This window comes from Littorina saxatilis, linkage group LG12 (assembly GCF_037325665.1).
Source record: "Littorina saxatilis isolate snail1 linkage group LG12, US_GU_Lsax_2.0, whole genome shotgun sequence".
Lineage (NCBI taxonomy): Eukaryota > Metazoa > Mollusca > Gastropoda > Littorinimorpha > Littorinidae > Littorina > Littorina saxatilis.
In genome coordinates, this window is record NC_090256.1 from 22,060,752 (window position 1) to 22,083,839 (window position 23,088).

Consider the following 23,088-nt stretch of genomic DNA (forward strand, 5'->3'; position numbering starts at 1 on the left):
ATTCGAATGAGTGTCATGTGAAATTAACTTTAAATGGCTCTCGTCCCGTAACTCTCGCTTTGTGGGTGTTCACTTCTGAAATCTAGGAGTGCATATACTTCACTAATTCAACCAGCTGTGCTCTTTCAGGAATTGTCGTAGAGCACGTTGAATGTGTGTGCTTTCTGTGTCTTCTTCTTCTTCTTCGTTCATGGGCTTAGACTCCCACGTTCACTCATGTTTTCAGCACGAGTGGATTTTTACGTGTATGACCGTTTTTTACCCCGCCATTCAGGCAGCCATACGCCGATTTCGGGGGAGGCATGCTGGGTATTTTCGTGTTTCTATAACCCACCGAACTCTGACATGGATTACAGGATCTTTTCCGTGCGCACTTGGTCTTGTGCTTGCGTGTACACACGAAGGGGGTTAAGACACTAGCAGGTCTGTACATAAGTTGACCTGGGAGATCGGAAAAATCTCCACTCTTAACCCACCAGGCGGCAGCGACCGGGATTCGAACTCACGACCTCCCGATTAGGAGGCCGACGTCTTACCACCACGCCACTGCGCCCGTCGTGCTTTCTGTGTAATACACAGGCAATATTAAGTTACATAGGCAACTTTGAACAATGTTGTTTTTTCTGTCTTTGGAAAAGGTGAGTATGAAGTGAGTGTACATTGAAAAAAACGCCTGTAAATTATTTCTTCTAGTACATGGTATAAAAAAAACTTTGAGTCAAGAACAGACATTTACCAGAAAATCATGTAACTGTGAGGATTTTTAAGCGGTGACTGGCAGAGTACATTGTATTACTATGATCCCCATTTACTGTCCCAAGCTTTTCAACAATCAACTAACTTGCTACTGGCCGGCTTGAATTAACCTGTCATGGTGATGTACAACCAACTCTGATGTGTATGTTATGCAGTGTGCACTCATTGCGACCCTTTCTTTTAAAAAATATAGACATCAGAGCCACAATTCGCCACCGATAGCTTCCCGATCACTGCCACTCCAGTGATCACTAGGTATGTGTATTTTCGTAAACTCATGTGACCTAAATCAAAACTCACGTGGCCTTGGTAAAAACATGTTGTCAGTGATCACTGTGGGACAGAAATCATTGCCACAACGCATTGTGAACTTTGATGAGCATACAAGTGTATTTTCATTTTTAGTGCACGCTGCATAACATCCACTTCATGATGACAGATTAAAGCCGGCCAGTAGCGCTGATGGGGTCTGTCGACCAGAAGAGTGGGATTCCCAGTAGGTGGAGTTCCTGTAGATGGATTCCCTGTATACAGGGAATACCACAGGGTGTAGTTCCTGTGGCGTTTCGCTGAAAGTCACGTGATGCTTGGCGATATTGGTAGAATTTTATGTTTTTCGATCTTTTTTGATACTTCTTTGAAATTCTTCTTCTTCTTCTTCGTCGTCGTTCGCTCATTTGAAATTCGAGAATGGTTTGCAAGTTTTATTGAAAAACTACACCCTGTGGGATTCCCTGTATACTGTATACGGGGAATCCACCTACAGGGAAACCCACTCTTTTGGTCGACATAGACCCCATCAGCGCCAGTAGCAATCCAGTTGCTAGTTGAAAAGCTTTGGTCAGTAAAAGGGGCTCTTTCTCAGCTGCCACACCGCTTACAAATCCTGACAGAGTTATGTTCGAACACTGTTACACTTTCACAATAACTCTTGTGGCCAAATAAGCACACGGTCATATGTTTAATTTTTTTTATTGTAATTTTTATTGTAATTTCTTTTGTCAATGCAGCAAATTATTATATGTCTTATCAGCAATCAGAAAATGTGTTTGACCCTTGGTGCATCTCTAGGAAACAGTAGTGACTATATCTCCACACTGGTTTTTATTCAACATACAATGAACATGTAGTAAGAGTTCATAATAAAAACTTAATACTGTTTGTTGACAAATTGGAAACACTGTCACTGATGTGTATAAACCAATAGTCTCTCTCTCTCTCTCTCTCTCTCTCTCTCTCTCTCTCTCTCTCTCTCTCTCTCTCTCTCTCTCTCTCTCTCTCTCTCTCTCTCTCTCTCTCTCTCTCTCTCTCTCTCTCTCTCTCTCTCTCTCTCTCTCTCTCTCTCTCTCTCTCTCTCTCTCTCTCTCTCTCTCTCTCTCTCTCTCTCTCTCTCTCTCTCTCTCTCTCTCTCTCTCTCTCTCTCTCTCTCTCTCTCTCTCTCTCTCTCTCTCTCTCTCTCTCTCTCTCTCTCTCTCTCTCTCTCTCTCTCTCTCTCTCTCTCTCTCTCTCTCTCTCTCTCTCTCTCTCTCTCTCTCTCTCTCTCTCTCTCTCTCTCTCTCTCTCTCTCTCTCTCTCTCTCTCTCTCTCTCTCTCTCTCTCTCTCTCTCTCTCTCTCTCTCTCTCTCTCTCTCTCTCTCTCTCTCTCACATACTGAGGAACCCCTTATTTTTCACGATGATCAAATACCATTACACAATATCAATCAATCAATGCCCGTCACTCCTGTCAGGGTATGGGCCAACAATATCAATCCAAGCATAAAAAAATAGACTTTCAGTGAATAATGAAATTATATCTCAAAAACTGAGCTGTAGGGCAATTTCATATGAATAATTCAGCTGTCATTCATGAACAAATTCCCGCTCTCCACAGGAAGCCGTCAGGATGTTGATTTTTGTTATGTTACATGATGTTATATGAAGTCTTATATCGCGCGCGTATCTCCAGACTTGGACTCAAGGCGCAGGGATCTATTTATGCCGTGTGAGATGGAATTTTTTACACAATACATCACGCATTCACATCGACCAGCAGATCGCAGCCATTTCAGCGCATATCCTACTTTTCACGGCCTATTATTCCAAGTCACATGGGTATTTTGGTGGACATTTTTTATCTATGCCTATACAATTTTGCCAGGAAAGACCCTTTTGTCAATCGTGGGATCTTTAACGTGCACACCCCAAATGTAGTGTACACGAAGGGACCTCGGTTTTTCGTCTCATCCGAAAGACTAGCACTTGAACCCACCACCTAGGTTAGGAAAGGGGGGAGAAAATTGCTAACGCCCTGACCCAGGGTCGAACTCGCAACCTCTCGCTTCCGAGCGCAAGTGCGTTACCACTCGGCCACCCAGTCCTTATGGTATGTGTCAAAGTGGAGGGGTGGCGATATCCTGTGTACAGCCTGGGCACATCTGACATGGGAAGGGTTGTGCCTTCAAAGACAAACGGGCTTGAACAAAAGAATGTTCCCCAGACTAGCAATAGCAAACAAACGGTATTCATTGCACAAAATTAAAATGAGATTCATTTTTTTCATTTTCATCGTGATACTGTATTCAACTGTAATGTGACAACTGTGTGCCTGTTATTGCACTTTATCTTCAACTTGTCAACTAAAAGTAGTGTTATATTAAATACAAAGCAAATGTAAACCGAACTACTTTGATCAGCAAACTTTAGTAACTAAAAAAGTCAATACTGTACTTTGCAAAATCACTTCACCAAGGAAGATTATAGTATCCAACATATAAATCAGATTAAAATGCTGTACTTTTCTGATCTAATTTAAACATGAATGGCTGAGCAACAAAATCCCTGCTTCGGAAATGACCAGCTAAAAAAATGTGTTAGGTCATAAAACCATCAGTTATGTGAAATAAAACCAAAACGAAGGATAAAAGAAATTAGTTAAGGCAAGTGATGGAGAAGACTTGCTGTTAGCGTTACTAACAAGCACCATTCAAATATCCCTCCTCATATTCACAAATGTGGGAAATGAGAAAGACACAAGTACACATCTCTTTGCAAGTTACATGCTGCAAATTCCATATCATGAGAGTCGCTTACATTATCACAGATCTTTGATATGGCTCACCATACAACCCACAAATAACCGTTTCACACATGTCAAGTACATCATACAATTGTTCTAAACATTACAGCAAAAACACTGCTCTTCAGACTTGGCTCATTCATACACGTTTCCAGGCGCAACTTTTCTGAATAGTGCATTCATCCCTAATCAAGTTGCAGAATTCACACACACACACTTCTGTAATGTCGCACTGAAGATTTGCTTGCCTGTGGGATATCTGGCATCTGTCTTTAAAGCTGGGCTTTTTTGGGTATCAAAACACCTTGCTCTCCTGCTGTTCAGTTGGGCTTCTGCCTAAGGCTCAGGACATCTTTGTTGTTGCTCTTACTCTGTTATAGTTTTAAAACACTCCTCATATTCACAAATGTGGTCAATGACAACAAAGCAAACAAACAGCTCTTAAATACCACAAAATCCACACAATGTTTTGACAACTGGACAGTGCAGATATGTAATCATAGTTCATACTGCTCTGTGATGCACATGTCTGCTGAAAAAAAACATGTTCCCTGTAGTTCCTTGTTCCATTTTTTTCCCTGCTAGTTTCTATCTAGCCTTCGCGTCGATTTTTCTCTTTAAGGTAGTTCACTGGACCCGTTAAATATAAATTGGTTTCTCCCAAAAGTTGGTTATTTTTTAAGTTCGATCTGTCTGCTATGCATTCAGCATAAAAAAAATATAGGGTAGTGGGTTCGTTTCGGAGCTATGAGTCTCGGAAGACAGTGCCCGTTTTGAATTTTTGACCGAAAAATCGAAAAATGGGTATGTTTTGAAAACGGCCAATTACACAAACATCTGCATAGGAATAGTCATTTAAAAAATATCACCAAAAGCAGCAATGGGCAGGTAACGAAGTGCACTGGTAAACGAAAATGTTGCGCATACTCAAACTTTGTGACGTCACGTCTTTTGCCAGAGTTTATTTTAAATTTGTTCCTCATGTTGAGGTATTTTATTGCTGGTAGCCTGGAAATAAATTACGATTTGATGAGATGGGTTGTAAACGCAAGAGCGATCAAAACGGCATTAAAAAAACCAAAAAAAACGACAGGTTGGTAGTGTTTTTAGGGGGGGTTCACTCCCTTGATTAACCCCACCCTTTGCACTATTACTGTCCAGTGTGCCTCAGAAAAATATGTGTCACGATAATGTAAAGGGCTGTTGTCCGATCATTTGTCTCAGATATATGAGCCAACTAAATTATGTTTTTAAAAACCACTGTTACATATGACCTCTGTTGAAAGTCAAAGGTCACCGCAACTTTGAAAGGCCACAAGTCCGATTCAAATGTAATAAAAACGCCAATCAAAAGGTGGAGGTCACTTGTTTGATACAAGTGTAATAATAAAAATTAATAATCAAGGCTTGGTTTATAATTTTGCTTAATAGTGCGTACTGTTATTTGTTACGGTTTGAAGGCTGGGACTTTTTGAGGGTGGAATTAAAGCAATTTTTCGCCTTATGGGCCCCTTATGCCTCGAAGGACTTCAATTATTGTATTATCTGCTGCCAGCGTACAGTAGAAAGAGGGCTGCATACACAAGACACTTGTTCTTAATACTACTGGCTGTTATTCTAGTTCAAACACCGGTTTTAACATGTGGTATTCTGATGCAATCACGCTGTGAGCATCACGGGTTGGGAGACACTCTCTTACTTGCTACCGGAGCTTCAATGTTAGCTTTGGTGATTATTACGATGTCACTGGCAAAGAGAACGGCTTTGTACCGATTTCATTAGATGCCCACGTGTTTTTGACCTCGTGGTTGGGAGGCGTGTCGCATTGTTTTTATTTCTGGCGGTGTCGTCATTTTCTGACGTCATTCACTTACGCTGCCTGAAAAATGTGACGTTTGTTCTATTCACGTCATTCGAATGTTCGACGTGTTCTTCTTCTTCTTCTTCATCTTCTGCGTTCCCTGTTCGATGTGTTCGAATTCCCAGCCTGCCAGGAAAAAATGGCGACACAACTCAGTGGCTTCCCTTTGTGTATGAAGAGTAATGTCCCTGTCTCCATTTGACCTGCCTTAAGTCTTTTCGTTTTCAGGTTCCTCCAAGGTATTGTTCTCTGATGTGTGAGATTAGCTGAGCCAACAACTTGAATTTGTTCTCCAAAGTCAGGCTTTCGTCTTTCAGTTGGTTCTGGAGTTCCAGGCTTCTTTTGTACAAGTCCTTCACCTGTTGCTGTTCTTCTCCTTTCTTTAGCCTGGAAACAAATGAAGACAACAATCAAACTTGTATTCAAACTGAGATGCAAAAGTGCAATGGTTCTGCGAAAAGTGCTCATGCTGTTGTCCTTGAATGATTGAATTCCACTGGTGTAATTGGTGTTGGTAGTGTGAAGGAAATCACGAATAACACTAACAGGCAAAGTTTGATAGTGATATCCTCCACGCTTTTAGAGCGCTAACCAGAGATAATAGAGTGACGTAGTGAAGTGTGGTTTCACGGATTGTAAATTCAACTCACGGACCGAGAGAGTTGACTTTGTAAATCGCAACGAAGATATCGTTACACTTAACCACTGTCCAGCGACAGGGAGGGGTTGTCACGGGAATCGACCGGGAGAAAGGAAGCCCGAGCAGAGCACTTTAACAGGTAAATGGAATAAGCATTTGAATATTGTTAATGTTTATCGCATAAGTCGAATCAACTAACACTGTAACTTTAAACATAGCAGACAGATATCTAAGACAAGATGTCCGCTATTTATGTTGTGCAGTGCGTCGTGTAACCGGTCATAAAGGAAAATAGCGGCCAGATGACAGAATGAAGGATCTGAGGAGCCGCCGGAATATTACGCCTTTAGACTCGCATAGCTGAGATTCGACGGGATTTCTAGAAGCTAGTGCACGGTTATGTTTGTCCGTAGAGTTAGACCATAGAGGTCACAGGGCGGTAGAAACTGAGTAGACCGAGGTCACCAGTAGCAGGAATTAGTAGTAAAATACACTTCCTAGTGAACAGCAATAGAAGCTGTGTAATTCTGCGTATGACCAGAATTAAAATATGTCTACAATATCTTAACTACTTAAGAGATACGGAATACTTAGTAGACAGAGCAGACAGTGTTTTAAGTCTGCCGTAGTAGAAACTATAACTGGTTTTTGTTGACTACACACGAGCCGTGAGTAGATACTTGTAAACTAGATATCGTGTGCCTGTGAGTCCACGGACTGTTTTTGTAGTTTTATACCTCAGTAAAGGATAGAGAGTTTTGTCATTGCAAATGTGTACGAGATTGTCATCTCGAGTGTTTTTTTGCCTACCAAAACTGTGAGTACTGGATTTTTGAGTACCTAACCTTTATGTTCATGATTGTGTGTATTTGTGTGTATGCTGTCATACCTGTATAATACAGTGGAGGGAACCTACATTTGGAGTTGTGTTTGTTTCTTTATGATAGCGTACTAGCGCATTTGCATTCATTCACAGGTAGCACTGAGACTGCTACACTTATAAGTCTTGAAAGTTGTAAAATGAACAACCCCTAACGTTGCTTGAGACATACCCCAACCCTTAGGCCGCGAACAGCACTTTAACATTTCTGAGAGAGTGAATCCCACATGTGCAAGCAACCGGATGTCAGGTCTCCCCAGACTTTTTTCAGTATGCGCGCCCAATACGGATTGTTATCTTTGTTAGATCATTCGGGTGCGACCGACCTAACCAACCAAGCTAGACAATTGTAAGGCGTTTTTTTGTTTGTTAGATCATTCCCATTGCGACCGACCTAACCCCCAAAGCTAGACAATTGAAAGGCTTTCTTCTTTTAGATCATTCGGGTGCGACCGACCTAACCCCCCCAGGTTATAGTATACAGCAGTCCCTCTCATGAACGGACACCCTTGGGCCCTAGCAAAACTGTCCGTACATTGCAGGTGTCCGGTCACGGGAGGGGTGACCACACCACCCCCTCCCCCGGGCCATACACTCGACTCGCACAGAGACACACAAACAACAGGATTGAGTCTATGCTAATCACTTCTTGTGGCTACTAAACAATAACAATAAACTCCTAATAGTTCTTTAAACGTTTTGTAAAAAGGATTTGTTTGAAAAGTGTTGAAAAGAAGAGATAAAATAAATCCTCAAGGCAGTGAACACACTCACCATGCGCTGACATACGAAAGCAGCCACACAAACACAGTACAGAGGAGCGTGTGCAGATGCTTTGCAAGAATAAGCTTGAAAACCAGTTTGAATAAATAGCAGCAGATAGAGCTGCATGTCATAATCATGTAATTTATTTTTTTCTTGTCTGGCTTTATTGACTGCATGCCGATCATGTGGCATGGCAGTGACTTTTCACTCTTCAGTCGGAAATACACTGTACATAACACAGCTCCCACTCTCCCTCACTAATGCCTACCCCAAGCCGTGACAACTGATGCTTGGAAATTTTGTGGAAGAGTACACCTCTCTATTTCTCTACAATGCTCTTCCTGCTGACATGCAGTGACACCGGACACCCCACAGAGTTTAGCCAGCTAACCCTCCACCCCCCCTCCACCCCCACTTCCTCTCTCTCACTCCCTCCAGCCATGTACTGTTGGGGGCTGTGGCCAGAGAGGTGTCAGCTAATTGAGGCCAGCTGCACTGTTCACTCAGAGCAAAACCAGTTGACTGTGTCGTAACTTTTGACAAGGCAAGACAACTGAAGGGTTCATAGATTAGGCAACCGACTCACTGGTCAAGGCTGAGGGGAAACAAGAGTATCTTGTCAATGAAAGAGGTTACACACAGACACACGATGCTGAGAACTGTGGCCGGTTTTTCACTCACTTTCGCTCAGGACCTTCATCGACTGTGGTTTCTGTTGTTTACGTCCAACAGACAAGAATAAAGAGCTCAGTGCAGTTTCATGTTGGCATCTTCGCATGTACTCTTCACTCCTGACCAAAACTACCCCACCTCCTGATGGGTACATGTGCACTCAAGTTATCAGTGACTGTCATCACGCCATTGCGGCTGTGCCGTCTTCGTACCAAGAGCCAGACTGCTCTGTTATCGATTTTGTTGTGGTGAAAATTTGACGATGGTCTGTCCGTACATTGGAGGTATGACCTGCTGTTGGGACCGAAAATGAGTGTCCGCGTCCACGTTTTGCAGGTGTCCGTTTAAGGGGGGGCAAATATAGAAGGAAAACACTCCGTGCCGAGCAAATGTGTCCGTACATGTCAGGTGTCCGCTCACGCCGGGGGCCGTACATTGCAGGGACTGCTGTAGTACCGTATTTTCCAGGTCATAAGGCGCGACTTTTTTCCTTGAGTTTGACCCCTACGCCTGGAATAACGAAGCGCCTAATCCGTGTATGAAATACGAAAAAAGGGAAAAAAATTGGGAAAAAATCATGGGGAACAAAACGTGACAAGAACTCGATCACCTCCATCTCGAATGCCGGTAGTCGTATTTTTAAATTCCGTGAGCACTTGTTTACACAACTCACACTGATCGTCACATTTCTCGGCAGTTTGATTTCATGACACACCCTCACACAGTCACACAGCAACCATGCCGAAGACGAAGCGACTTGCTAATGATGCAGAACACAAGTTGAAAGCGATCGAACTTGCTGAGGGAAAAGGAAATCGGAAAGCAGCATTGGAGCTTGGGATTAATGAATCCATGGTTCGAAATGGAGAAAAGAAAGGACGGAGCTTGGAGCTTGTGACCGGCATTTTCCATCTTTCCATTTTCATTCTTCGACCGTTTGTTACCGGTATACTTTTTCAATTTTGGTGCGCCCTATCGGCCCCCTGCGCCCAATGGGTGACTGGATTAAAATTTTGTTTAAAAAGAAGGGGGTGCGCCTTAAGTAGCGCCTTGTAACCCGGAAAATACGGTATGTGCAATTACGAGAAAGTGTTACATGTAATTCCTTCATCCCACAACACCTGCAATGCTAAAGTAACTCTCTCTCTCTAAAGCTTACTTACAGTTTTGCTCTTTTGAGCAGTTGCCTCAGCACGATCAGCATTGGTCTCACAAGGTACTCCAGCAGGGTGCTGGGCTCCCGACATTCTGCGTTCAATTTCTCCTTGTCGTTGTCAGGGAAACCAGATGATGCCGCTTCCATCAAGGGTCGCTCACAGTCAACTATCATAGACAGCATTGTGTCTAATACTGCAGGGTTGTCTTCACCACCTGAAAATAGCAAGCATAATAAATCTACTTTGAAGATGGAGTAGAACATTCTCACTAATTTGTTGTGATGAAGTCAAGGACGTTGCATTTGGCTATGTCTGAATCAGAATTCTAGCGATTTGATAAATACATATATTCCAGGGCCGGACCAAGTTCGTTTGAGGGGGGGGGGGGGGGGGGGGTTCCAACTGAAGGCAGGGGTCCAGGGGCCGCTGAGGCCCCGGTGGGGTTCCGGGGCAACGCCCCGCTGGGAGGTCTGGGGGGCAAAGCCTCCCAGAAGCCGAGAAAATTTTGCATTTGTGAGGTCATTTTTTGGTCTTTTCTTGCAACTGAGAATCAAAATTACACATTTTCAACAGTAACAAAACACGCGGAAGTGGGAAAGGTATAGGGGTGAGCACTCAATGATCTCACAGTGTGCAGTACAGTCCCTTTCCGAAACATCGGTTCCCCGATAGCGCAAATGATATCTTGTTGCAATCGGTTCTCTGATACTATTAATACTAGTGATAGTTAGCTGCATTATTTTAGTTATTCATGAGTGGGTGGGTGGAGGGGATGGGCTAGTTCTAACTATGCATTAGATTATAAAATTGTATTCTGTGTAGACCCTTCCACCAGCATCTTAGACCACTCTTTGTACATTTTCTTTTAATAGATGATTGTCATTTGTTTTACCTCATGTCTGCCCTGCGTGTGATGGTGTGATCGTGACTGCTGTAGTGTGGGCGCGTGTGTGTTGGTGTGTATGTCAGTGTATGTGTGGGCGTGTGTGTGTCAGTGGGTGTGTGTGTGTGCGTGATTTTATCAACACTACGCGAAATTCCTTGTGCTTTAAATGTTTTTTGATGTCACTTGGCTCAATAAATACTGTATTCTGTATTCTGTATTCTGTATTCAGTGTAGCGTGTGACTTGACTTGTGGCCTATGATGATGGACTTATAACTGGGAGGGCAGGCCGTTGTCGACTTGATGTTGTTCATAATTTGAAATAGTTTTAGAAGACCAAATAAACTAAGGGAGTTGGGGGAAGAGCTTAAAAAGTCCACATATTTTTTTTCTTCTTTTCTCTGAGAGGTACATCGGATGACCAGGGGGGGGGGGGGGGGGGGTTCCGGAACCCAGGAACCCCCCCCCCCCCCCCCCCCCCCCCCTCCCCCCCCCAGATCCAGCCCTGTATTCTGAAAGTGTGTGTCAGAAGATAAAAGATTTTCCAATGCCACACACACACTTTCTTGCCTGCATAAGAACCATGTAGATGCCACCGTCTTTGCATTTCTGTTCACGGACTAAAAATATTCTGTACAATTAGATATCTTCAGCACTTACTGTTGTAGTGACTGTTGTGAAAGGCCAGCCTCTTGCACTGCAACTGGAGAAACTTGTAATGTTTCCCAGCCTGCAGAAACAACTCTGCAGCTCGTTTGAAATTGCCCTCTGTCTGTGCAAACACTTTCTGCTGCCTCGCTGGGGTTGTCTGAAAACAATGGACACAAATTATTTAAAGTATATGATACATATCTGAAGAATGGGGAAAAATTATCAATCCAAGACAAATGTGCAAATCACTGATCTTACTGCCCTTTCACAAAATGTGCAGTGCTGGAGTTGTCCAAAAATAGGAGTCTTGGGTCTTTCGAAATAACAAGAATGGGGAAAAATTATCAATCCAAGACAAATGTGCAAATCACTGATCTTACTGCCCTTTCACAAAATGTGCAGTGCTGGAGTTGTCCAAAAATAGGAGTCTTGGGTCTTTCGAAATAACAAGAGGGGGGTATAAATCAGACATGGGATTCTTCCGTAAATTTACGGAATTCCGTAAATTTTTAGGCTCCAGGGATCATTCTTGAGATTCGTGCAAATCCGCTGAGAAAATGTTGGGGTATATGTAGGTATAGACCCAAGTTTTTCGGCCGGTCCGCTGATCGCGACGCTCCATTCCATACTATTCTTGAACGGTTGGTTCCTAAAACGGTCAGACTGTTGCTGGTCGATCCGTATGGGAACGCGCTCTTTGTCTCCTACAGTCACCGTTTCAACGTAGCTATCGGGGATTCAGTACAGGCAAATCCAGCTAACTCACAAACGGTTAAGTCAAAAATTCGCTTAGCACACAAAGAAATTCTGGTCCGGAATTATCCCTCTTTATCTATGTGTACAAAGTACCCTGAGCTCGAAATGGGATTTCTCTTACGTAAGTCGAAAGACGGATAGCACACAACAGAAAGTCAGTCCCAAAGACAAAGTTTACTCTATATTTACTACAGCAACTCGAAACACGAAACTTGGCGTCTCACACTAGCGCATTGTGTAACCTTATTCCCTTCTTCTCTACACGGACGCCACACCGACTGGTCAGTCGGCACGCAATAAAGTATGAACTGAAGTTAGGAGGGGGCGAGGAGTAAGGAGGGGGCGAGGAGTAAGGAGAATTATCCAACTCCAAGAAAACATTCTGAAAAAGGTGGGGAAGTGGTGACAAGGCAGTGAACGCACTCACCATGCACTGACATCATACGAAAGCAGCCACACAAACACAGCACAGAGGCAGAGGCAGGTGTGCAGATGCTTTGTGAGAATAAGCGTTGAAAACCAGTTTGATTAAAAAAAAAAACAGCAGATAGAGCCGCATGTCATAATCATTCTTCTTGTCTGGCTTTATTGACTGCATGCCGATCTTGTGGCAGTGACTTTTCACTCTTCAGTCGGACTGTACACAAACCGCTCTCACTCTCCCTCACTGACTACCCTAAGCCCTGACAACTGATCCTTGGAAATTGTTTGGAAGAGTACACCTCTCTATTTCTCTCCAATGCTCTTCCTGCTGACTTCAGTGACACCGGACACCCCACTGAGTTTAGCCAGCTACCCCCCCCCCCCCCCCCTCTCTCTCTCTCTCTCTCTCTCCCCCCAGCCATGTACTGTTTGGTGCAGTGGCCAGAGAGGTGTCACCGGCTAATTGAGGCCAGCTGCACTGTTCACTCAGAGCAAAACTAGTTGACTGTGTCTAACTTTTGACAAAGCAACACAACTGAAGGGTTCACAGATTAGGTAACCGACTCACTGGTCAAGGCTGCAGGGAAACAAGAGTATCTTGTCAATGAAAGAGGTTACACACAGATACGCGATGCTGAGAACGGTGGCCGATTTTTCACTCTCTTTCTCGGAGGGCCTTCATCATTGCAGGGACTGCTGTAAAGAAATGCTTGCTCAGAAACTAACTCTTTTTGCATTGAAACATGCACCAGAACTGGTGGACACCATGACAATGTCAAACATGAAATCGAAGCAGTTTGCTTGAGGAAACGGTCGTCAGCAACTCAAACTTCTCTGTTTTCTTTTTTTAAGAAAATCTGAGGTGACTTTCTTTGTGGCCCCGCCCCCTCCCTCTGTAAGGACCCCCCTCCATAAGGACCGATTTTTGTCAACATTTTCAAGGTCGCTAGAGAGGGGTTCCACTGTACTATGACCAAGTCGAAATTTCGGATAGCACACAATAACAATTCGGTCCCTTCAATTTCGTCTTATCCGGATTTGCCTGTATAAGCATACCGTATGAGAATGATTCGGCGCCATTTTTACATCGCTTCGAGCCACCTGCCAAAATGATGAGGAAGCTAAAGCGAGACGAAACCGTTCTAGCCCGGGAAATTGACCAGCAGAAGTACAAGAAATATCTCTGGAGATTCGACTGGCTCGATGAAGTTGTATCATTGAGCTGGAAAGACGAGAAAGGCCAGAAGACACAAGACATGAAACTGAAAGTTGGCGATGCTTTTGCTAAAATCAACTTGCCGGGAAAAGCTCAGTGCACTTTGTGCAACGATGTTATCAACTACGGCTCCAATGGAAAGACTGCCCTCAAAAGCCACTTGAAAAGCAACAAGCACCTGACTATCCTGAAAACCCAGTCGGGTAATCAGTCACTGGGGTCGTTTGGCACTGACAAGGTAAGAACATTGAAACCACACCGTCACACCCCGTCTCTCTCTCTCTCTCTCTCTCTCTCTCTCTCTGTCTATGTCTCTGTCTCTCTCTCTCTCTCTCTGTCTCTGTCTCTCTCTCTCTCTCTCTCTCTCTCTCTCTCTCTCTCTCCTCCTTATTTTGAGTCTTAGTGTAAAATTAATTTGAGAAACATGGGAAGGAAGAGAAAGGGGGGGGGGGGGGGCTATGATTAAGCTGAAATATGCATTTCAGGGCCATTTTTGTGTGTCTAAAAGACTAAAAACCTTCAGCTTCTGGGGGCTTCGCGTTGCCCCTGGACCCTACTGGGGGCCTTCTGCGGCCCCCAGACCCCCACCTTCTTTTTCCTTAATTATCACTTTTTCTGAGTCCCATGTCTGATAAATTCAAGCCAAGGCGTGAGCATATTGGTGATTGCAATGCATTTCCTTTAGTCAAACTTCCATTTTGCTAATAATGGCTCCAATAACCTGATCCCTTGAAACAAGAAACGAAAATGAAACAGCAATAAGATCCCTCTCAAAACGGGGAAAAAAGAGTCAATCACCATACTTGATAAGCAAGCTGAAGGCTACATGATCATGAATTCATCAAATCAAAGGAAGAGCGTTTGTTCTCTCTCTCTCTATCTCAATCTCTCTCATGTTCGCATTGCTTACTCTGTCATCCTGGAAAAATAAATTTCAGTTCTCTCTCTCTCTCTCTCTCTCTCTCTCTCTCTCTCTCTCTCTCTCTCTCTCTCTCTCTCTCTCTCTCTCTCTCTCTCTCTCTCTCTCTCTCTCTCTCTCATGTTCGCATTGCTTATGCTGTCACCCTCCAAAAATAAATTTCAGTTTCTTTATCTCTCTTTTTCTCTCTCTAACACACGCACACGCACACTCTCCATTGCTTACCTGTTCGCGATAAGAGGAGATATGCAGTTCCGCCAGGTTGTATTCGAGAGTGGCCATGCGGTCCTTGCAGCAGCGCCACAGGTCCTCCCCTGGCTCCACCGTCATCTGGTTGCACTTCTTTATTGCTTTGCGGTACAGCTCCGCTACCTCTTGGTGCACCTGCAATGAAGTGGCGGAAATTGTTGAAACAAATTCTAGACATGAGAGTTGTATCTACAGTGGAACACCCCTTTTTAAGACCTTGAACAATCTTAGAAAATCAGGTCCTTAAAAAGGAGGGAGTCTTTAAATGGGGGTAAATTTACAGAGGTTATGAACGGAAAGTCAAAAAAACCTGGTCTTGAAAGGGAGAAATCTTAAATTGGGCTTAAAAGGGAGGTTCCATCGTATCTGCAAAAGCCTCTTTTGGTTTCTTAAGATCTGAGCAGTAGCCTGTATGGCGAGTGAAGCGAGGAAGTAGTTTTTTTTTTTTTAACGAATTCTCGCCGCGAACGCTAGGATTTGGCGAGAGCAGACTAGCATGCCTTGGAGGTGCTCGTTGCTTGAAAATGGTGGCTGCACAGCTTACAATCCGATTGGCTGTTCATCACTGTTTACCGACAAGTGCCAATGACTTGTTTGGTATCAACTAATCCTGTTTAATTCTTACTGAGATAGCCCCAAAATAGTTTCACTTGCATTGCGAGAGGCAGGCTAGCGGCAAGCAATTCTTGCCTCCACGAAACGGGTGTCTAATCTCTGCTGACAGTTTGCTCAGTTTTGATCACCATGCTTAGTAAGCTCAGCAGTTACATCATGGCTACTTGCTTGGCTCCATAATAAAATCCACGTCGACAAAAGCAACAACAGGACCACTGCATTATAAAATGCCATACTTTCGTTCTGTGCTGGCACTCAAGTGATTATTACTTAAAAGAATGACCAATGTGGAGCCTCAGATTAATTTCTGTTCACTTGCCACAGGTATTTTGGCTTTAGCCACCATCAGTAGACAATTGATTTTTCAGTCACATGACATTTGATATTCAGTCACATTCAAGATCAACTTTACAAGTGTATGATGAAATCCACTTTTTAACCTGTTTGTTGCCAGCAAATATTCATATAAACAAAGTATTCCCTGTATTTATCTTAACTGACAACTTACAATGAGCCCTTAATGTATAAATGAATACACCATGCACACACATTGTTCGTTTGTTGCTGTAACGTTCTTCTTTGTTGTACATTGAACTGTTAGTTGCCCCTTAAAGCAATTTAACACTTTCTACCCCACCTATGTTGACCAAGGTTTTTTTTAGCCGAGACCAGCTGTACTGCATCAGGTCACTCAGAATTGTAGTAGCTGTGTAGAAACTGTGTATCAACACGCTGGAATGCAGGCGTTAGATCGACGTTACAGGAAGCGACTGAAGCTAACAGTCTGAGCGAATATATCCGTACCAGGTTAGATAGAGCCATTATGAGTGGGTACGGATATATCCGTACCTGGGAGACAATGAGTTAAGTGTGAGTGAAAGGGTTAAGACTTTCAATAAGTACACATACTCAACAGTCATGTGTGGTGCTTACCTTGGACATATCTGCAGCTGATCTTGGTGGGTACTGCTGTAGGTACATCCCCAGGGTGAGGTAGGTGGACGAGAAGTCCCACAGAATGTTGTTACGCAGCTGTTTGAAGGCCAGGCTGCTGTTCAAGCACTGTAAAGCCTTCCGATAGCACTCAAATGCCTGCAACAAGAGTCTTCATCACAGACTGGTCAGCAAAGCTAAAGACACATCCCACTTCAAACCTCTTCCTAGGCTTTCTACTTGCAATGGCAATGTTGAGGTCAATTCCTGACTCGTGTTGCTGGTTTAAACTCCCATAGTTTGATCTCTCAAGAACCTCCCAGCTGCACATTCATCAGCATTTGTACACAAATACATGGACTTTTTTGTCATACAACTGCAAGGCTTATAGCTGCAAGGTTGACATCTTTATTAAAGCCTGGTCTTCTGAATAGAGATATAAACCAATTTCCTTTCACCACTGGAATACTGCAAAAGAACACAGCATTCAAAACTCACCCACCATGAGTATGCCTAACAATCAAAGAAGCAATAACCATGCAGTAACCAATCTAGGTCTGAGTGGGGGGCTGGTCTTCTGAACACAGATATGAACTAATTTTCTTTCACCACTGGAACACTGCAAAGGCTTCACACGAGGAACAAAAACACAGCATTCAAAACTCGCCCAACCTAACCATATGCCTCACAATCTGAGAAGCAATAACCAGTAACCAATCTAGGGTTAAGTCGCAGGTAACCAATCTAGGGTTGCATCAGGTGAGATGGGGGAGAAGAGGAGCGGGGAGGTAAGCGGAGAAGATGTATAAATGTGAGTACCTCTTCAAAATGATGCCGCTCAGGCCCAGAAAACTGCTGCTCGCTGGTTTCCATGGCTGAGATGTACGTTTGTGCTGCAATTTTGTGCAGCCGCACCATGTTGAGCAGGACGACGGCTTCGTTCTTGGTGTCCTTGGCCTTGCAAAAACCCTCCAAGCCCCGCTCAAAGTAGGACATGCTGTCCTTCCACACACTCTCCATGTCAGTGAACGTGGATCCTGAGTGACAAACACGCCAGCTGTCAGTTATGGTTGTTTTTCTCCAAATCAGTTCACAAGTTGTTTAGTTCAGAGTTTTGAATTCCAATAATAGTTGTACATGTATATATATATCAGTAAGCTAGCTCTCGCTCTCTCTTTCTCTCTCTCTGTTTCTATTCTCTTTGTCTTTCTTTTTTATTTAACTGCATCATTTTAGTTTCCTCTCACAGATAATTTCACTTTTGCATGCTCATGAGAGCCAAAGACACTGAAGGATAACTGTCATGTCGCATGCACAGTGAGGCTTCTTTCTAATCAAACCATTTGCTTTTATTGAGGCAAATTTTTCCACATGACATTATAGGCCAGTCACTAGCGAGGGGCTTGTCTGAAACATGTAGACAAGGAGCATGTTTGAAAGTTTGCCTCAATAAAAAGCAAGAGTATTCACTCTTTCACAATACATACAAACCCAACAGAGTTATTTCCGCAGTCTGTCAATCATAAGCAAGAGTCAGCATACCATTGTGCATGAAGCTCTCAGCCTGGGTCATGCAGGTCTTGCCCAGTTCGTTGCAGATGGCGCTGGTTTTCTTGGTCACATCCTGCATCAGGTCCTTGACCGCCTGTGTCTGGTCCTGGTGCCGGGCAAGGTCACGGATAGTGTCCAGGCAACGCAGGGCGATGCGCAGGTTCTCTGACCGGTTGGTGGTCCATTTGTACACCCACGACATCTCTGAAACAAGTTAGACATATCTACATAGAGTCGACTGAACGGGGCTCCAGAGGTGAGGCTCCAGAGGACATGAAAATTGGAAGTCAACACACTAGACTACTGTCTTCTGCTGGGGTTTCATCTCTACAACCCCTGAGCACCAAGCTCTTGGGACCCGCTGCCGAACTGCTGAAGAATGCGGACTTCATGGCAGCCACCGCGACCTGACGATATGACGGCCATAAATATCGAACGCAGAAGAAGAAATCTCTACAACCACGACATCTCTGGAAAAAAGATAGATATATGTACAGAAAGTCTACAGAGCGGGTCTCCAGAGAACACAACAATTCAAAGTCCTGACACTGGACATCTGATGGTGGTCCATGTGTACACATAAGCATAAAGGTCTGTGAAAATAGGCAGAAAGTTAGAAAGACGATGAAGTTAAGTGATGCGAGTCTTCCTGGTCTTTTACTTGCAAAATGTATGTCTGCTCATGTCATAGTACCCACAAAATCAAAACAGCAGATAACATAAAAATCACTCAAATCACTCACAAACGTAATGCACCCCCTTCTTTTGCCAGCAAATAATAACAACAAAGATCACAGCAGAATCCCGGCCACAACTATCCATTCCATTCTCTCTGTTTGTAGGGCAGTGTTGTTCCCAGGCCTTGATCTTCAGTCATTTACACATTCTCTTTTGATCTGACGCATTATTGTGACGCAATGTTCAGGCCGGTCAGTGATATGTCTGATAGTTTTGACACACAGTCACGGGTTGTCTTTTGTCCCAACAATTTTTTTGCGGCAGGACGTACATTTTGATAGACATATATTTAGAATCCAGGTCCAACTGACATGTAGTCTTCTGCGTCTGGGAACAACGCTGGTCCATGAACAAATTTCTCACCTGGAAAAGAGACAATGCTTTGTGCACTGTCCAGGATGAAGGTATCTTCCTCATTCATGTCGTCGAAGCCACGCTGGTGCTCATCAAACGCTACCCCAATGGCCAGGTGGTGACGCAGCTCTGATGTCGACAGCAGCAGCAGCATCAACAGATAACCATTGTCTGCTCTCTTACTGGGTTTAAGCGTACCCATAGCCTCTAGAAAAACAAGTAAAGAACACATTCAGAAACATTTGGGATTTACATACTTCAAAATTAAGCATTCCCAATCTCATTATTTCCGTAATGTGTGGCATATTTAAGTTTGTGATATTACTTAACCAGAAAAATGTTTAAAAAAAACACATGCACAAACATCTGAAATTTGGGATGTACTTCAGAAATGAGCATCTACACACTCACTCTTTCTGTAATGCATTGCATATTAGAACTTTTTACTACTTTTCCCAAAGAAACATTTTTCTTCCTCTGTGTTAATGAGCCACAAACTACCAAGTACATTCACATTTCTTATGAGTTGACCTAACTAAGTGTATTTAAATTTCTTACACCACCACTAAGACCGTCATATTCTGTTTTCTGGGACATAGATATACTACCTATTGCTCTCCCTTTTGCATGCAATCTCCTTGTGATCCCCCTTTCTCTCAATGTTACAAACATGCTCAAAACCTGTGATGAGTTTGTTCCCACTTTTGGCTGCATGTACACCGTAAAAACAAAACAACAATATAACAACAAAGTTTTGCTCATTTTCTGTGAATCAAGAAACATACTGAACACAAATAACAGACATTCAAGATGGCGCTGGTGCATGGCAACACTGCTTAGAGGTATCTGTTTTTCAGACCTGGGAACCCCAGTTTTACACTTTGAGTATTCTCAAACAAACTTGGTGTATTTTCAGAAAAAAACCCAGCGTACTCCACACAGCATTTGAACATCCATGATTCAAACATGCTTCACATGAGTCCATCGCACCGTTAATTAACCGCTTACCAATACATTTAAAACAAATGCTTTCTTATGTCAGAAGCTTACCGAAACAGTGGACGGCATAGCGGATGTACTTCAAAGAACACCCGTACTGCTTGTTGGACAGGAACTCGGAGGCCAGCACGTAGTACGCCATGCATGCTTTCCTAAGCAGTAAGGCTTTGGTCAGCGTGTGCCAGGTCTCCAGGCGTGACTGCGCCCTCACTGCGTTGCGCTGAACCAACGTTCTGTTGTTGGCAGCAAGGTCTTTGGGTTGAATGGGTTCGTATTTGAGCGGTATGGCCTCACTGGCGTTGCACGTCAGTTGCTCTTCTACGATGCTGCTGGTGTGTTCAGCCTTGCTGGCCCTGACCTGAAGATCTCGCTCCAAGCAGCCGAGACCCTGTTAGTGTTAGAAAACGTAAACGTCATTAGAACGTGGGTGTTTGGAGAGCTTCTTGAACAGCCAACAGCCTAATGTGTACCACAAATGAAAGCAATGAGGTTGAATGTGTACAAGAAACAAGTTCTCACAGAAATTTGATATTTGTACATGTTTTAAATCAGATACACTATTTCACAAAAGATACCATTGATTAACTAGTACTGGTTTGAGAGCATTATTCTGCAAAATACCGAATGATGATAATGTTTTATGACATACACAATTGTCAGTCAAATTCAAGAAGGAGAAAACTACTGACATTGGTGGAACAAGGGTAGGCTGACATTAAAAGAAAAGGAGAAAAGAAAGAAAGTAGGAGCAGACACCTACAAGCTACATTTGAAACCCCCTCAGGGATGGCGAAATCTCAAAAATGTAAACTCGCCAGCTGGGCGAGTAACTTCAGGAAAGTCACTAGCCCGCCCGAAATTTTGCTGGCTCGGTACATACCACAGTTGCTGCATCTGTAGTGTTTATAACGCTTTGAAACTAGATAGTACAACCAAAAGGGTTGCAGTTGACCAGAATTTTCACTAGCCAGCCGGGCAGTTTCTACTAGCCCAGCAGAATTTTACTTGCCCCTGGCGACCAGACAGACGATTTGGCTGTCCCTGCCCCTTGTCAGACACCCCCTCCCCAATTTTAAGACTTTTCCCACCCTTTTTTCAAGAGCCTCTTTTTCAGATTTTCTGATCAGAAAAAAGAAAATTCACCTCCATTTTGAGACTTCTCTTTCAAGGACCAATTTTCTCAGATTTGTTTGAGGTCTTAAAAGAAATCTACAATGACAAGAAGCTCTTCAAAGCAGATTAAACACTAGACGCCACTCACCCTACGCAGAAACTGTAGCCCGTCCTGGCACCGTTCATCAGGAGTGCCTGTGATTCCTTCCAGACGGGCTCTGCGTACCGGGTGCAGGTTTCCTTTTGGGACGTTGAGAAGGTCCTTCACTGACACCGAGGTTTCCGCCCGCCGTCTCTCTTCTGCTTCTTCCACTTCCTCCTCCTCCTCCTCCTCAGAGCTCTGATAGAACAGGATTTATGTGAGTCTTAAAGGGACAGCACAGGAGTAACAAAATTGCTGAAGCAACGATTTGTCTTTTCTCTCAGATTACGGTATAAACAGTAAAAAGCTTTACACAACTTTCTCACAGATGCCTTCACATACCTTTAGTGTTGCCAAAATGTAATTAACATTTCCCGTGAACACGTTCTGGGGATCAAGGCTGTGTGCGGTTTGCCAAAATGGACCCACATACCATCTTTTACAATTTCCTTACGTAATCACACAAATTGTCTTGACATAAAGTACCCAAAACAGAAAGAATTCTCCCTCTCGCAGAGACTAATAGGCTTTTGACGTAATTAAGTCATGCGCGGGACCTGATGTGAACCTGGTCAAGGGCGACTCTAGCCTCATCGGTGGCAGTCCAACATTTTTATTTTTTTTAAATTGTAGTTTTCAGGGCCTAGCATTGGAAAAAGTGAGTTCAGCTTACAAAGGCAGGGGTCTGGGGGCCGCAGGAGGCCCCCAGTGGGGTTTTGAAGATTTTTTTAAGATTTCTTACCTAAAAGAAGATTGAGCAACTAAATTGTGCCTTCACCAACAAGCAAAACACAGACAGAAAACTGACAATCTTGTGTTATTTGGCCTAAAAGTGCCATTCCCACTTCCAGGAATACCTGGATTCTTTGTCACTGAATGGCTGACCACGTTCAACAATGTCGCTTCGAGACATTATTTCAAGTCTAGAGCCACAAAACACCGGCACAAAGCATGCTCGCGCGATGCCAGAGGAAGTGCGTGCTCAAGCAAACTGTCAAACCGATTGAGAATTGAACCGAACGGCGCACAAAACGAAAGCTGGGACTGTTTGGGTTTACCGTTTGGGAATAACAGGTTTTTGCATTTCGGCGTACACCAAATCGAGTTCCGCGTACTGGAGATGTTATTTCGGTGTAAAGTACGCCGAACGGCTTACAATGCTAGGCCCTGAGTTTTTTAATTCTTGCATGAAAGTCAATGAAACCTGGTATGTTTTCAAACGGATAGCTGCCTGAGACTTGACTGAAAGCCCTAGGGGCTCCGTACACCTGGACTTGACAGGTCCAGTAACTTTAAGCAGAAAGATTTAAAGGTCCTTGTCTACATTTTTATACAGAAATCGGCATTTGACCATTGAAATACTGAGTCTATTTCCTACAAATATCAAAAATACACCCCCCTTCGATCAGAAAGGACGAAGCCAGGGTAGCCGATTGAAAATTCATTATAGTAATTCAACGTAGTACATGTAGGATATCCTCATTTGGCAAATGCCGAGGGCAAAACTCCTCTCAAATACCATGCATTTTGTGCGTTTAAAAAAACCCAATCGTGGACAGCGCTCCAATACCCAGTGTCAAACTTTTGCTGTAATTGTGTGGGTGTGGCTGTCAGCATAGCGACATGAAATTAATTGGTCGATATTTATAGTCAAAGCACATGCTCTCTGCACATGGAAATCAAAACATTGGAAAAGTTACTAACATTTCTCAAAAACAAAAACTTTTTTTTACATATTTGTTTTTTTCTATACATTT

General features: G+C 43.5%; 1 protein-coding gene across 1 annotated transcript in view; it reads right to left on the reverse strand.

Moving 5' to 3' along the window:
• Window positions 1–5,338: 5,338 nt before the first annotated feature.
• LOC138981515 (erythroid differentiation-related factor 1-like) overlaps window positions 5,339–23,088 on the reverse strand; it is a 44,533-nt gene continuing 26,783 nt past the window's right edge. The window contains exons 13-22 of the mRNA XM_070354460.1: window positions 21,338–21,529; window positions 20,128–20,464; window positions 19,087–19,284; window positions 17,977–18,189; window positions 17,254–17,471; window positions 16,435–16,593; window positions 14,863–15,021; window positions 11,333–11,480; window positions 9,795–10,002; window positions 5,339–6,061 (exon numbers count right to left, since the gene is read on the reverse strand). Coding sequence (XP_070210561.1) covers window positions 5,899–6,061; window positions 9,795–10,002; window positions 11,333–11,480; window positions 14,863–15,021; window positions 16,435–16,593; window positions 17,254–17,471; window positions 17,977–18,189; window positions 19,087–19,284; window positions 20,128–20,464; window positions 21,338–21,529 — 1,995 coding nt within the window. The 3' untranslated portion in view covers window positions 5,339–5,898. The remainder of the gene's footprint in view (window positions 6,062–9,794; window positions 10,003–11,332; window positions 11,481–14,862; window positions 15,022–16,434; window positions 16,594–17,253; window positions 17,472–17,976; window positions 18,190–19,086; window positions 19,285–20,127; window positions 20,465–21,337; window positions 21,530–23,088) is intronic.